The sequence below is a fragment of the Cimex lectularius genome, unplaced genomic scaffold (assembly GCF_000648675.2).
Source record: "Cimex lectularius strain Harlan isolate CLEC.00 unplaced genomic scaffold, Clec_2.1 scaffold87, whole genome shotgun sequence".
In the NCBI taxonomy this organism is placed as follows: domain Eukaryota; kingdom Metazoa; phylum Arthropoda; class Insecta; order Hemiptera; family Cimicidae; genus Cimex; species Cimex lectularius.
In genome coordinates this window covers 1072746-1087674 of record NW_019392768.1, presented here as the reverse complement: position 1 = coordinate 1087674, position 14929 = coordinate 1072746, and the positions used below count along the sequence as shown (strand labels likewise).

The window sequence follows — 14929 nt, the reverse complement described above, 5'->3', positions numbered from 1 at the left end:
ACTCTATCAAGATTGCATACTGAGGTGAAATCTCCCATCAAGGCAACTTGCATCTCAGCCTAAAAGGTCTACAGTGCTATTCTCTGAGCCCTCTATTGTAGGAGACTGCTTGCTGTTTTATCTCACCTTAGCATAAATATATTCCTGAATAGACACTTCCCAAAAGCGACTATTTGTTCCGGGGTTTCCTTTCTCATTTTGAAAAAATCGATTGAATGTTACTTCTGAATGTATTCATAAATGCCATCTAAGGTGATGCGTGTCCAGTCTGGCTACTTAGCAAAATCGGATATTTCTTTCTGTCGCTCTACCGTACTTCTTCGGTGGATTGGTTTTGCATATGGTTCCTCTATGGTCTTTATCACGGGTTTCATCTTAGTTTCATGAACTATTCATTTTTGGACATTAAGGAAGGTGTCAGGGCCATCATCAAATCATGAAGACAGACAAGCCGGCCTCCCACAACGGAGAATCTTGGTCCCATGCTACCTGACCACTATAAAAAAAACGTTCACTATAGACTAACAAAAACATGATAACATCGACTTAAATAAGATACCAGACTATACTACAGCAGGCTGAAGTGGAATTCCCAAAAAAACTTAAGTATCTGGAAACTACCAACTTTCAGGAAAATTTACTATGGCAGTAAAAAATGGCGTGGTGTTTTGCCTAGGCACATCCAAATCATTCCATCAAATGGCCTTTGACCTGTCTATATGCCGAATGCCTGAACTTTTTGTCGTGACTAGAAACTTGAACCAAATAGTCATCCTAAACATAGTTCTAAAGCTTCTCGGAAATAACCCAATATAAGAAAAAAACCCATAACAGTGGTCCCGAATCCTTGCTGATTATCCTTATAAAAAGTGACAGCGATGCCGGTTTCTAGGTTCAGTCTATGATCACCCATATCCTTGATAATGTCTATGTTGACTGGATTGACTTCCTTTCAATGACCGTGACGTCGAACCTAAACTTAGATATTCCGCCAAATCACCCCATTTCCAACGCATTTAAGCCGTCCAATCACAAGAAAAAATATCAAAGCTCCTTGCCACGTCAGTAACTTCAGGGCCAAAACCAAAACTAAAATTCTTAAGGCCTCGCCACAAACAAACATCAAGACAAACATCAAGACATCCACTCTATTGACCCTTCATATAGAATGACCGGGCTTGCTTGTTTCTCACTGTCCTCCGAGTAAAGGCTATAGCCGGTAACATATTTACCCGATGCTACGCCATGCGACGCTACCCGACGCCTTCCCACGTTTTGTTGGGGTGTGCACATCTATCCGACGTCAAGCGCACGCCACGTACAGTCCACAGCGTGTGTCACAAATCAGTATCACAATCGCAACGCATCTTTTGTTCTTAAAGCATTATTTTTAGCAAAATCATGAAATAAATTGTTAACCAAATTTTATGAGCACAACCATGTAATAAATTGTTAGTTAAATAAATTGTTTTAAATAAATTAAGGATTTTAGATGAGATAAAAAAGTCAGTGTCACGTGCGGGATTCGAACCCACTACCTTCAGCTAGATACGCCGCTGCTCTACCACTTGATCCACTCGGACACTACTTCCTATCAACCTCACCTTTTGAATTTTCCCTCCTATTTTAGTGTCCGAGTCGTGGGTTCGAATCCCGCTCGTGTCACTGACTTTTTTATCTTAACTAAAATCCTTAATTAATTGAAAGATATTAATTGGTCAAGCGGACCACGAAAATTAGTGAATTTAATAAGTTAATATGAAGTATATCTTCTCTAAAGCTCTCCGTGGCCATTTCATTTGTCGCCGAGAATCAAATAGATTACACGACATTTGAAAAATGGCAAAAAGGAGGGAAAATTCAAAAGGTGGCGTTGAGATGGGAAGTTGGGCTCGAGTGGATCGAAGTCACAATAGCTCAAGTGGTCGAGTAGCGGCGTATCTAGCCGAAGATCGTGGGTTCGAATCCCGCTCATGACACTGACTTTTTTATCTCATCTGAAAACCTTAAATAATTGAAAGATATTAATACGAAAATTAGTGATTTTAAATGAAGTCATTCCGGTGTTTTGATAAATTTTCTGCCTAACTATCATAATTAAATAATTTGTATAAAAACTCACGAATTTTTGATCTCGTTTAATTTGTGTTATATTAAAATAAGAATGTTGTAATTAATATAACGACAAAATTACATACACATACTTTGAAATAAACTACAAAAAATATGAGTGTCCCGTTCTGACACTACTCGACGAAAATGGTGTAATTTTATGAGCAAAACCATGAAATAAATTGTTGGTTAAATTCATTCTATCAACAAATGGTATTCCCGTGTTTTGATCAATTTTCTTCCTAACCATAATAATTAAATAATTTGTATAAAAACTTATGAATTTTTGATGTCGGTTACTTTGGTTTATATTAAAATAAGTATGTTGTAATTAATATCGACAATAATACATGTAGTTTGAATAAAAATACGAGTGTCCGGTTATTTTGTCTTCGACTGTACTCGATGCAACCCGACGAAAATCTGGGCAGTGGGGAGCAGAGCGTAGAGTAGGTTAGCGTGGCATACCATCGGGCAGATGTGCACGGGGCTAACGCAAACTTATGAATTTGGATTTGTGTCGGGTAGCATCGGGTAGCGTCGCATGGCGTAGCATCGGGTGTGTTCCCGGCTTATGCCGCTTTAGATCTAGCTTCGGTCTATCAGCACTACCAGCTTTGATAGAGTTTCCACAGTCATTAAATCCCATATAATATCCAGCGGGTCCAACCCTTCCAAAGAAACGTCGTATAAATAGTCAAAATAATGATCCCGTTTGAGCTTTCTAAAACTTTAATTCAACCACTATTGAACCTTGATGCCTGTAAATAGGAGGTTTTAAACCAAGTGAACTAGCAATACGTAAACTAAAAGACTGCAAATTTATAGTGTTTTGTTTATAATTTAAACATGTTTCCAAAGAAAATCCATTTTTGTTTAAATTAACGAGCACAGTGTTCTTTTCATTATTTTAAAGAAAGAAAGACAACATTGTTGTGTAAAAAGAAAAACTCTTTTCCCCGATTCATATTTTTTGATTGGCAATATATTTCCAGAAGGCAAAGGAAGGTTTTCATCTGGATATTACTTCCTTCTGCGCCTTTCGGAACGGCAATAAACAAAAAAATACCCATACGAATTTTCCTTTCCTTTTCCTCCCTTTAATTCGACTCGTTTAAGTTTAAGACGACCCGTCCCGGCACTTATCGACAACATAATAGCTATACAACAGCCAGAATCATAAACAATCAACCCAATTAGCAGCCCTGAGAGGACCTTTACCAAAGCTTGTGAATTGTAATACACCCTCGTCTCTATAAATAGTCTCCTGTTTCAGTTATTTTAACAAGTTACAAGTTAATTTTACGGATATTAAACATCAATATTAACTAACAAGGCGTCCAAGAAAACAAAAACATTAAATGTTCCGGACTATAAATTACCGAATGATAAATATGTTTTCAAAGTAGCAAGAAAAGGGGTTTTGTTTTGTAAATCGCCCACTTTCAAAGTTTATCCAAAACGATCACAACCGGTTAAAACTTTTAACACTGTTTGCACTCTTTTGTCTCAATGGGAAAATGGAACCCCCTGGATATACAAATAAATCTAGAACACAATGGCCTGTGAAGGAACCCGTTACTCTTCCGGACATTTACCTTGTAGAACAGAGCACATTGAATCCCTGTCAATCTATAAAGAAAATCAATAACAGATAAACCGCGCAGGTGTCCATTATGCAGAGAAAGATTGCTCGATGTGTCCCACATACTGGAAACATGTAATGCCTTGGCTCCCGACAGGGAGCGTGTAGGCATGCCATCCAATCTGAACATGGTACTCCAGAACTGCAGCCGGTTTTTGGGTCCCCTATTCCGCTTTTTAGGGGAAATTGCGGTTTTTTATTTTATATAATATGTCTATATGTGTGTCTATATGTTTTGTCTGAGTGAATGTACTTATTAGCGTGAATGGCGAGGGGTGAGGGTGAAATATAACGTCATCATCGCCCCTCGAATTGAGAGCGTATGAGTATGTGTTCGGGGTCGATGGTGGAATATTTATAAAAGTACTCCATCGACCCCAATCTAGATTTTCTAGAAAAGTAAAAAAAAAAAAACAGATAAATTTGATTACTTATTAGAGTCAACAACTTTTAATCCACTGTACAATTTAATAACTTATGTCCATTTCATAATTTTTATCGTCTTTCTTTGTTTCAGCATGCCTCGTCAGTTATGCTACGGAAACAGTGATGCAAATCTGTCATGGAAAGAGGAGGTGCACTTTGTCGGCGGATGCGGCCACATTCGGCAGCCCGTGCCGGAAGGACTCGAGGATGTATTTAAAAGTGGTCTACACCTGCGGTAAGTTTTCAAAACCAAGGAGAAACCGTAGGGAGAAATTTTAACCTTGTAAAAAAAAGGGGACGGCCTGAGTTAGTGGCCTGTTTAGGGCAGACGAAGTTTATGTTGATACAATCTAACCGTTCTCCCCTTCTTTTCTCTATTCTTTATGTAATCTTCCTATTTCGGAGGTACTGCCGTTTACTTTCTCACAAAAAGCAAAACGAATAATAAACCCTACGGTTTTGTTCCCGGAATTGCACTGACCAAGCGGTTTATTCTATTGGGATCAGGATGAAAATTTACAGCCGTGCTATATCCATTTTTCAGCCTGGAAATTGTTAGCACTTTTAAAAAACGTTCCTTGACCTGGAAATAACACGCGACCCAATTTTGTCTAACTTTTTAATTGTGCACTTTTTTGGTGTTTAAAATCAAAGAAATCGTTTTAACGATCTGTCACGATTAAAATTAAATTAAAACTGGGCGTGAATTAATTAGATGCGAAAAGACATCAAAGACATCAAATCCCTTGTCCTCCAATATTACCAGTATTATTTAAGCTGTAACTTTGCTTCCAAACCTTATTTACTGAATTTTTTTTATCCTAGTACTGTCCTGGGTAAAATAAACTGTATTTCAATTTATAATTATTTTGCTGAATTCTTCACTTTGAAAAAGGCAAGATGATAGACTTTTCAACATAAAAACAGCCCAGTTTAACCACTTTTATTTGCGTTTCAACCTTTCAATGAAATAATACATGATAGTAAACTTCAGATTATCCCTGATGGATCAAACAAGAAGATAATAACAATAATATGCACAGGGTGTTCGGCTACTCGTGTTATAAACATTGCCCATAGATTCTACATTCAAAATAGAACCAAAAAGTCCTAATGAACTACGGTACGAATCACAACAGTTTCGGAGTAATTCCACTTTTTCTGCTTTTTTATGATTTCACTACTTTGTTTCAAATAAACAATGATAACTCCAAAATTAAAAGGTTTTAGACAAATGCGTTGATACCATCGAAAACTACGATAAATTTCCAATAAGAGGTGATCAGTACTAAACTTGTAAACCTTCGTGAAATAAGCGTTTAAGTAGCAAGAACTTTGAAAAAAATGTTGTTTTTTTTTAAAGTTGAATAACGTACTATGATGATTCTAAACTACTATTTTCAAACCTTGAGACTAGCAAATTTCAGAAAAAGTACTCCATTTTATCTCCGTTTTAGTGGTACAATTACTTTCTTAAGTACTTTGTACAAAGATGAAGAAATTGATGAAGGAAAAGAAAAAACCGTGGTTGGAGGATTGGTAAGGTAGAAATAATATATAATATATTCACTAATTTCGTGGTCCGCTTGACCAATTAATACATTACAATTAATTAAGGTTTTTAGTTGAGATGAAAAAAAGCTAATGGCACGAGCGGGATTCGAACCCACGATCTTCGGCTAGATACGCCGCTCCTCTACCACTTGAGCTATCGTGACCTCGATCCACTCGGACATCAACTTCCTATCTCAACCCACCTTATGAGTTTTCCCTCCTTTTTGCCATTTTTCATAATATATAATAATATAATAATATGGTTCTGTAGCGGTTACACTCCAGTAAGTTGCTTTGTAAGCCAGGCGTACTTCATGCTTGGCGTGTTGTTCCGCTAGGTTTTAAAGAGAGTTAAGAATCCGTTTTTGGATGTATCCTTTTTTTTCTGACAAGGTGCTAGGCCTTTGGCGTCTAGAATGAATTGGCTCCTATTTTGATCAGCATATATTGCCACCATGTCCAAAAACTGACTGGAGTAGTTTTTCCTTAGACGTGGATGCAAAAACAATCCTTAATGTTCTTCTAAAAACGGAAGAACAATTAGATAACGCAGCAGAGGTGTTCACCTCAATCATTCAGGCTTCAGCATGGTGAATACTAGACAGCCTCTCCATAAAATAATTGGCTTCAACTTCCCCAAGGAAATTAAAGAACTAATAAACCAGAAAAGAAAGGCTAGGAGAAGATGGCAACAATCAAGAGACCCTGCAGACAAAAATATTCTTAACAATATGTCTCAAAAACTTAAACGAAAGAAAAAAAAAACTACATGACGACTCAATCAGAAACTATCTAGATCTAACACCAGGAGAAGCCACTGACTACTCGCTGTGGAAGGCCATAAAAAAATTAAAAGACCAATCGCCCAAATTCCTCTATTAAAAAAGAGGATGGCACTTGGGCGAGAGATAGCAGAGAAAAAGCCGAATTGTTTGCTAGTTGCCTTGCTGAAATCTTCAAACAAAATGAAATCATCAATGGCAGCTTTTTTGAAATAACAACCACGCCACAAGAAGAAAATATAAAGCTAATTTCACCTAAAGAAGTAGCAAAAGAAATTAAAAATTTACCCGCTAAAAAGACTCCAGGATATGACCTTATCACTGGAGAAATACTAAAACAATTGCCAAAAAAGTTAAATTAACATATCCATTTAATGCTGCAATCAGACTGAAATATGTTCCCAGCTTCTGGATATTCGCAAAAGTCATTACGATAAAAAAAAAAACAGGAACGAGATCAAATCATATAGACCAATATCGCTACTACCAACAGTGTCTAAACTCTTCGAAAAGTTATTATTAAAACGAATAAAACACATCGTAGATAAAAAGAAAATCATTTCTGACCACCAATTTGGATTCCGAACAAGACATTCAACAATAGACCAAATTCACCGAGTAACGGATGTAATAGAAAAATCTCTTGAAGAAAAACAAATTTTTTCTGCTATCTTCCTTCATGTCTCACAAGCTTTTGACAAGGTCTGGAACGAAGGACTCATTAGTAAACTAAAAGGTATGCTACCAAAGCAGTATGTCGATATCTTCAGTTCCTACCTAACTGACAGACTGTTTAGAGTGAAACAAGAAGATCAATATTCAAAATTAAAAGCAATAAATGCAGGAGTGCCACAAGGAGCATATTAGGTCCACTGCTTTACTTGTTATACACCAGTGATTTTCCGAAAATAGATGGAGTAAAAATTGCAACGTTTGCATATGACACAGCGGTGTTGTCACCATTCAACCAAAATCCTCCAAAATGCATGTAATAAGATAAACGAATGGACAAAAAAAATGGAAAATCAAGCTAAATCAGCATAAATCAGTTCATCTAACCTTTACAAACAAAAAAAGTAGATGTCGCTCACAATCGATGGAACTACTATACCATACAGTAATACAGCTAAATATCTGGGAATGACCTTAGATGCCAAGCTGAGATGGAAAGAACACGTGAAGAAAAAAAGGACAGAAATAGGTTTAAGGTATAGACAACTATACTGGTTGATAGGACGTGGCTCCAATCTTGCTATACAAAATAAAATATTATTATATAAACAAGTCATAAAGCCTATGTGGACATATGGTATTCAACTATGGGGTTGTACCAAACACAGCAATATCAAAATCATACAAACACTCCAAAATAAAATCTTACGTAACATGGTCAATGCACCTTGGTACATAATGAATAAGGACTTACATAGGGATCTTAAGATCCCTGAAGTCTCGGCGGAAATACGAAGATTTGCCGCCAAACACCAGGCTCGCCTCAGCCAGCACGAAAATGTGGAAGCGACCAAACTCTTACATAACCGAACCATGGTCAGAAGATTAAAAAGAACAAATCCATATGAACTTGTGTAGTTAAAAATTAATAGCGAATAGTGAAATGTAAATCTTATTGTACCAGTGGGTTTATAAGAATGTAAATATTTATTTATTCTATAATATTATTGTGAAATTACTGGTTGGTCTAGTAAGACCAGTTTTAATAAATAAATTTAATTAATAAAAAAAAAAATTAAAAAAACCATGTCCAAATGTTCAGGTACCTACGCCAGGGACATTGGAGTCACTGATTTCTTCCGTGGATTTCATAAAATTTTGCCTTTACCTCCCTTGAGGCTAAAGATCTTAGTTGCCGCCTGACTGTGCTTATATCCGATGTTGGCCTTCAGAAGCATTTCTTTCGCCCACTCCCTTTCTGGTAAAAACGTTTCTATAAAAAACGCCTATATTCCTAATTGACCTCATTTTAAATCAATTTCGTTTCTTGTAAGTAAACATGTTTTTCGCAAATCGCTGATAACTAGCCACAAGTAAATATTTTTTAAGAGTAGTATGATCCTTTAATTTTATAAATCACCCACCAAGTTAAAGGTTGTTAATCACAACGTCCATCGACTTGCCAGCGGCTTCTCCTTAGAGTATGATCTTGCTTGTAGTTTTTCCTTCCATAGTTGCAGGAATCTACACCTACATAAAACCTCACAGAAACATATAACGTGTTCTGCTGTTTTCTTCTTCCTGGCAGTATCTGCAATGTCCCTTCTGTCAGTACAATCCGGTCCATATGCCTTCTTAGGCCGGAGCGCCTTGTCAGGAGTCTAACCAGGTCCTGTTGCGGTTACACTCCAGTAATTGCTTTTTAAGTCCGGCGTACCTCATACTTGGGGTGTTGTTCCACCAGGTTTTAAGGAGAAATAAGAATCCGTTTTTGGATGTATCCTTTTTACTGACAAGGTGCAAGGCCACAATAAGTTTCGGCGCCCAAAGAGCCCATATTGGCTCCTATTTTGGCCAGCATTTATTGTCACCATGTCACGAATGCCCAGGTACCTATGCCAGGGTCATTGGTGTCACTGATTTCTGCCATGGATGTCATACAATTTTGCCTTTACCACACATGAGGCTAAAGATCTTAATTGCCGCCTGACTGTGCTTATATCCGATGTTGGCCTTCAGAAGCATTTCCTTCGCCCACTCCCTTTCTGGTAAAAACGTTTCTACAAAAAAACGCCTATATTCCTAATTGACCTCATTTTAAATGAATTTCGTTTCTTGTAAGTAAACATGTTTTTCGCAAATCGCTGATAACTGGCCACAAGTAAATATTTTTTAAGAGTAGTGTATAAAAAATTAAAAGTATAATAAATTCTAACTACTAAAATAATCTTAAAATACTAACAGTAGCCAAAGCTAACAAAAGTTTATATTTACATTAATCCATACATTTTTATTGGTCATAATTTACCCTGTATTAATTATTTCAATTAATTATTCTTTTTATCAAATGTTTTGATTGATGTGGGAATGTAACAAGCGGGATTCGAACCCCACGAACTTCGGCTACATACGCCGCTGCTCTAACCGCTTGAGCTATCTTGACAAGGTCACTAGCCTGACCATTCACAACGACCTCAATATCCCTTCGGTCAAAGAACTGATCATGCATCCAAAGGTCTCCATTAAAGTTTAATTGCCTAAGTCCTATCTAAACTTACCTATCTCCAGAATGGCCACGTAGTCTTGTACTATAATGTCCTCGAATAATCTAAGTGTCATCCAAGTACAGTGCTGGCCATTGTGTCACTAGTGCCAGGAAGAAAAAAAAATAACGTCCTTAATAAATAGAACGTAACGATGAACTAGATTATCGACCTGCTGGAAACATGAAGTCTTTTCAGAGGATCTTCGGAAGAGGTCAAACAGAGAAAACTTCCTTACGGTTTTCGCCGAGCTTTCGACAGTTTTATACTGTCATCTTCAGGGCCTGTTTTATTATCATATAAACAAACAATTAAAACATGAAAAAACGATAATTACACCGATAATTGAATATCTTACTTTAAACCTTAATAGGGAATTAAACAACATGGTGTTTTGGGCGCCGAAGTACATTATGTTTTTTGGGGTTCAGCATCTAAACATTAATTTAAATTGAATACATTAAAAATTGAAAATTATAGCTAAAATTACAGTAAAAAATAAAAATTAAAAACGTGGTCGAGAAAGGTTACCTCATATAAGTCTAAAAAACCAGTAAAATCCTCCTTTCTTTGTTTTTCAGGTACATGTGATCACAGTGCGTTTCTTAAATATATATACACATATACAATTAACTTATTTTAAAATTTAAACAACAATACAGTAGGATCACAGATCAAATCAATAAAAACCAATAAAAACAAACCCTCTACGACGAGCGGAAACAAAGGCTACGGGATACACTAGTTTTTTTCTCTCCTAGTTAACAAAATCCGCCACTCCGGCAATGTTCTCCTTTCCCTCCTTTGCTTAGAAATCCTGTATTCATTTAGGAGGCCTGCAAAGACCGAAATGGATCCCAACCTATCAGTTTGTAGATTACAAGTATTTGGGGTGACACTATATACTTTCTCGGTCAATAATCTCCTTTCCAAGTTCGACTCCCCGGACAAAATTTTCGGGGAGTCGAACTTGAAAAAGTGATTATTGTTTAACGCATGGGTAGCAAGTCCCGATATCTTTTTTTTATTGTCGCAATCCAACCTGTGTTGGTTCAACCGTGCAGACAATTTTTGCTTTGTTTGACCTACATAGTTGACATTGCATTCACCACACGACACCTGATAGACCACATTGCAAAGTGATCCGATTGGTTCTTTTGTTTTTAGATTTGCATGTAATATATTTAGGTTGTTCTTATATTTATAAGAAATACATACATCCCCAACTTTATGCTTGAAGAGTCTTTTTAATTTTTGAGACACTTCAGGTATATATGTGATAGACTTGAAAAAAGTAGGTTTTGCCACCCCGTTATTTACCACTTCGATTTGTTGTACAATCGCATTTTGGTTTGGAAAATCATTTTCAACATTTATAGAGTTATTTGTCATTTCGACATTAAATTGACAATGTCTAAATTCAGTAATTAGTTTATTACTATGGCAGTACTTAAAAATGCCACCGGGTAATGGTTATTTTTAAGTAAATTGAAAATTAGTTCTACATTCTCTTCCAAAAATTTTCAGTTACTTAGACCCAACACCCTACTGATTAGGTTCTTGGCACAATTTATCTTTAGTGAAAAAGAATGCGCCAAGATGAAGTCAAAATCTTTTCTATCTTAAGAATAGAACGTGCTTCTTTACCGTCCCTGGAAGTTTGGAACATTTTACAAAAAAATTAAATATTATTAAATCCTTTTTGAACTGAATTAAGTTTTGATTATCGCCTATCGTTTGATTCAAAAGACCTCTTTATAATACAAAAGAAACCTTTTGCCCTATTTTGTCGCAATATAAAAACCAAGCACGGTAATAATTTCCGTTGGTAAACAAGAAAAGCGTTAAATTATACCACTTTCCTTCTTCTTTGCCCAGGCCGTGTGGGGGATTTCTTTTGAATGATAGCCGAGGAATTTTAAGGGCCAAGGGTTTTTTTTTATACAGCGTGAAACGAATATAGCACACAGAGGTAAACCCTTTGAAAATCACGCTTTACAACAACTGCTCGGATAAAATTTATGTCAAGCATTAAACAAAGTTTTGGTCGAGATAAAAAGCTAGCGTTACCAGAGGGATTCGAACCCACGAGTGGTTAAAGAAGCGGCGTATTGAGCAGAAGGTCGTGGGTACGAATCCCGTGCGTGATTCTAGCTTTTTCATCTCGACCAAGGCCTTACATAAAAAGTATAATTAAAATAATTAATACAGTCATTTATGACTACTTAATAATTAATGTTAAATTAAGTGCATAACAATCAAGTAAATTTTCAATAATTTCCAAGGTGGGGTTGAGATGGGAAGTTGGGCCCGAGTGAACGAGGTCGGGATAGCTCAAGTGGTAGAGTAGCGGCGTATCAAGCCGAAGATAGTAGGTTCGAATCCCGCTCGTGCCATTGACTTTTTTATCTCAACTAAATACTTTAATCAATTGAAAGTTATTAAATGGTCAATCGGACCACGAAAACTAGTGAATTTATTAAGTTGAAATGAAGTATACTTCACTAAAGCTCTCCGTGGCCATTTCATTTGTCGCCGAGAATCAAATAGATTACACGACATTTAAAAGATGGCAAGAAGGAGGGAAATTCAAAAGGTGGGGTTGAGATGAGAAGTTAGTGCCCGAGTGGATCGAAGTCACAATAGCTCAAGTGGTAGAGCAGCGACGAATCAAGCCGAAGATCGTGGGTTCGAATCCCGCTCGTGCCATTGACTTTTTTATCTCAACTAAAAAGCTTAATTAATTGAAAGATATTAATTGGTCAAGTGGAGCACAAAAACTAGTGAATATAATAAATTTTCAATATTCAAAATATTTTCGGGACTTATTGAACAAAATAATCTAATAATTCACTAATTTCGTGGTCCGCTTGACCAACTAATATATTACAATTAATTAAGGTTTTTAGTTGAGATAAAAAAGTCAACGGCACGAGCGGGATTCGAACCCGCGATCTTCGGCTTGATACGCCGCTGCTCTACCTCTTGAGTTATCGGGACCTCGATCCACTGAAAGATGGCAAAAAAGGGGGAAATTTCAAAGGGTGGGTTGCGATGGAATGTTGGTGTCCGAGTGGATTAAAATTAGTGGATAAAAAATTAATTAATCGGTCAAGCGGACCACGAAATTAGTGAATTTAATGATTTAAAATGAAGTATACTTCACTAAAGCTTTCTGTGGCCATTTCATTTGTTGTCGAGAATCCAATCCGATTACACGACATTTGAAAAATGGCAAAAAGGAGGGAAAATTCAAAAGATGCGGTTGAGATGGGAAGTTGATGTCCGATAGCTCAAGTGGTAGAGCCGCGGCTTATCAAGCCGAAGATCGTAGGTTCGAATCCCGCTCGTGCCATTGACTTTTTTATCTCAACTAAAAACCTTAATTAATTGTCATCTAACCTTCTTTGTAATGAAAAAATGAATAACATAAATATTCTGAAAGAAAACATTTTAAATTCCATTGTTGTGTATTACAGCATGATAAAAATTTATTATTCCAATTATTCACCAAGCAAAGAATGCTAATTAAAAAATAGCTAAATCAGTTTCTAAATTAACGAATCAATTGATGATGAGAGGTTTTAAACATAAAATGCCAATATAACAATAGGGAAATATATGGACAAAGTTGCCCAGGCTTAAATTCAAAAATTTGCCTTTCTTACAAAAAATGCATACGAAATTTCATTATGCAATATTTCTTGAAGTTTAAACTGTTTAATAAATACACATTTTTGGTCACTTATTCGCAACAAATGCAAGTAAGAGTAAGGAACGTCCTCAAGATTAGAACAAAAATCCTTAATTCGTTTCATTTCTTCAAAACCCACCCACCGACCTGACTTGTATCGGGTTTTGTCTGTTCAGACCTCTTCGACCTGCGCGTGCTAATCTAATCCCGGCCCAATTAGCAAAGTTAATTGTACCGTTGGGTCCCCCTCGGGCCACTTAGTTGTCCGTAGCTGAAGTTTGCTTCACTGCCGCCCACGATCACCTTGGGAAATCTATCCTCAGTCCAGGTGAGACCCGTTGAATTCGAAGTCAATTAGTTGCCAGGTGACAATCAAAAATAGGAAACGTCTGGGTGTTTTTCTTCACTGAGCTCTAACGAACTTGACAACTGGCAACAACAAAAAATAAATAAATAAAATACAATAAAAGTTTGCGCTTTTTACTAATTTACTAGAAGCAGTTTGAACATAAATTTAATAATAAATAGTAAGAATTTATGAAAATTGTGGGAAGAGTTAATTTACTTTGGATTTTGTGATGGGCATGATTCCTTTTGGTCGAGGTTCCTTATAAAAAAAAAATGGTTCAAAAAGTTATAAATGTATATACGTATAACAGAATCTCCTTAAGTTTTTCTTGTCCAAATGAATCAATTTGTTTTCCCTTTTGTATAAAGATAAGAGTCTAAAAGAAGGTTTGAAGCTTTGTTGAGTACCACCGTAATATATAAATAACTGGCATACGAAGTATTTGTACAGCTATGTACTCAAGATAAAATAATATTCTGAAGGGGCGAGGTAAAGATTAACAAGTCTTCAATAAATTAGACTCTTCCTACTGAAAGCATCTCGATTGTGATAGGTAACTTCCTTAAGGCTAAATATATCCCAAAATATTATGAGTCACGTCCATAAGATAGAACATACTAAATTAATCGAATGTATTCGACCATACAGTTAGAATTTTTTCGTTTCCTAAACGGATTTGTAATCCATAACATATTCACGCTAATTGGTTTACAAAACTTTTAAACAAAAATTGTTAATTTCGATTAACTGTGAGGAATAATTACAATTAATTAAGGTTTTTAGTTGAGATAAAAAAGTCAATTGCACGAGCGGGATTCGAACCCACGATCTTCGGCTAAGTACGCCGCTGCTCTACCACTTGAGCTATCATGACCTCGATCCACTCGGACACCAACTTCCCATCTCAACCGCACCTTTTTGAATTTTCCCTCCTTTTTGCCATTTTTCAAATGTCGTGTAATCGAATTGGATTCTCGGCGACAAATGAAATGGCCACGGAGAGCTTTATTGAAGTATACTTCATTTTTAATCATTAGATTCACTAATTTCGTGGTCCGCTTGACCAATTAATATATTACAATTAATTAAGGTTTTTAGTTGAGATAAAAAAGTTAATGGCACGAGCGGGATTCGAACCCACGATCTTCGGCT

General features: G+C 36.4%; 1 protein-coding gene across 12 annotated transcripts in view; it reads left to right on the top strand.

Moving 5' to 3' along the window:
- LOC106667815 (protein eva-1 homolog C) overlaps nucleotides 1-14929 on the top strand; it is a 618009-nt gene that overhangs the window by 565107 nt on the left and 37973 nt on the right. For all 12 annotated transcript variants that reach the window (XM_024227529.1, XM_024227530.1, XM_014396011.2 and 9 more), the window contains one exon: nucleotides 4275-4418. In XM_024227529.1, the coding sequence (XP_024083297.1) occupies nucleotides 4275-4418 (144 nt within the window). The remainder of the gene's footprint in view (nucleotides 1-4274; nucleotides 4419-14929) is intronic.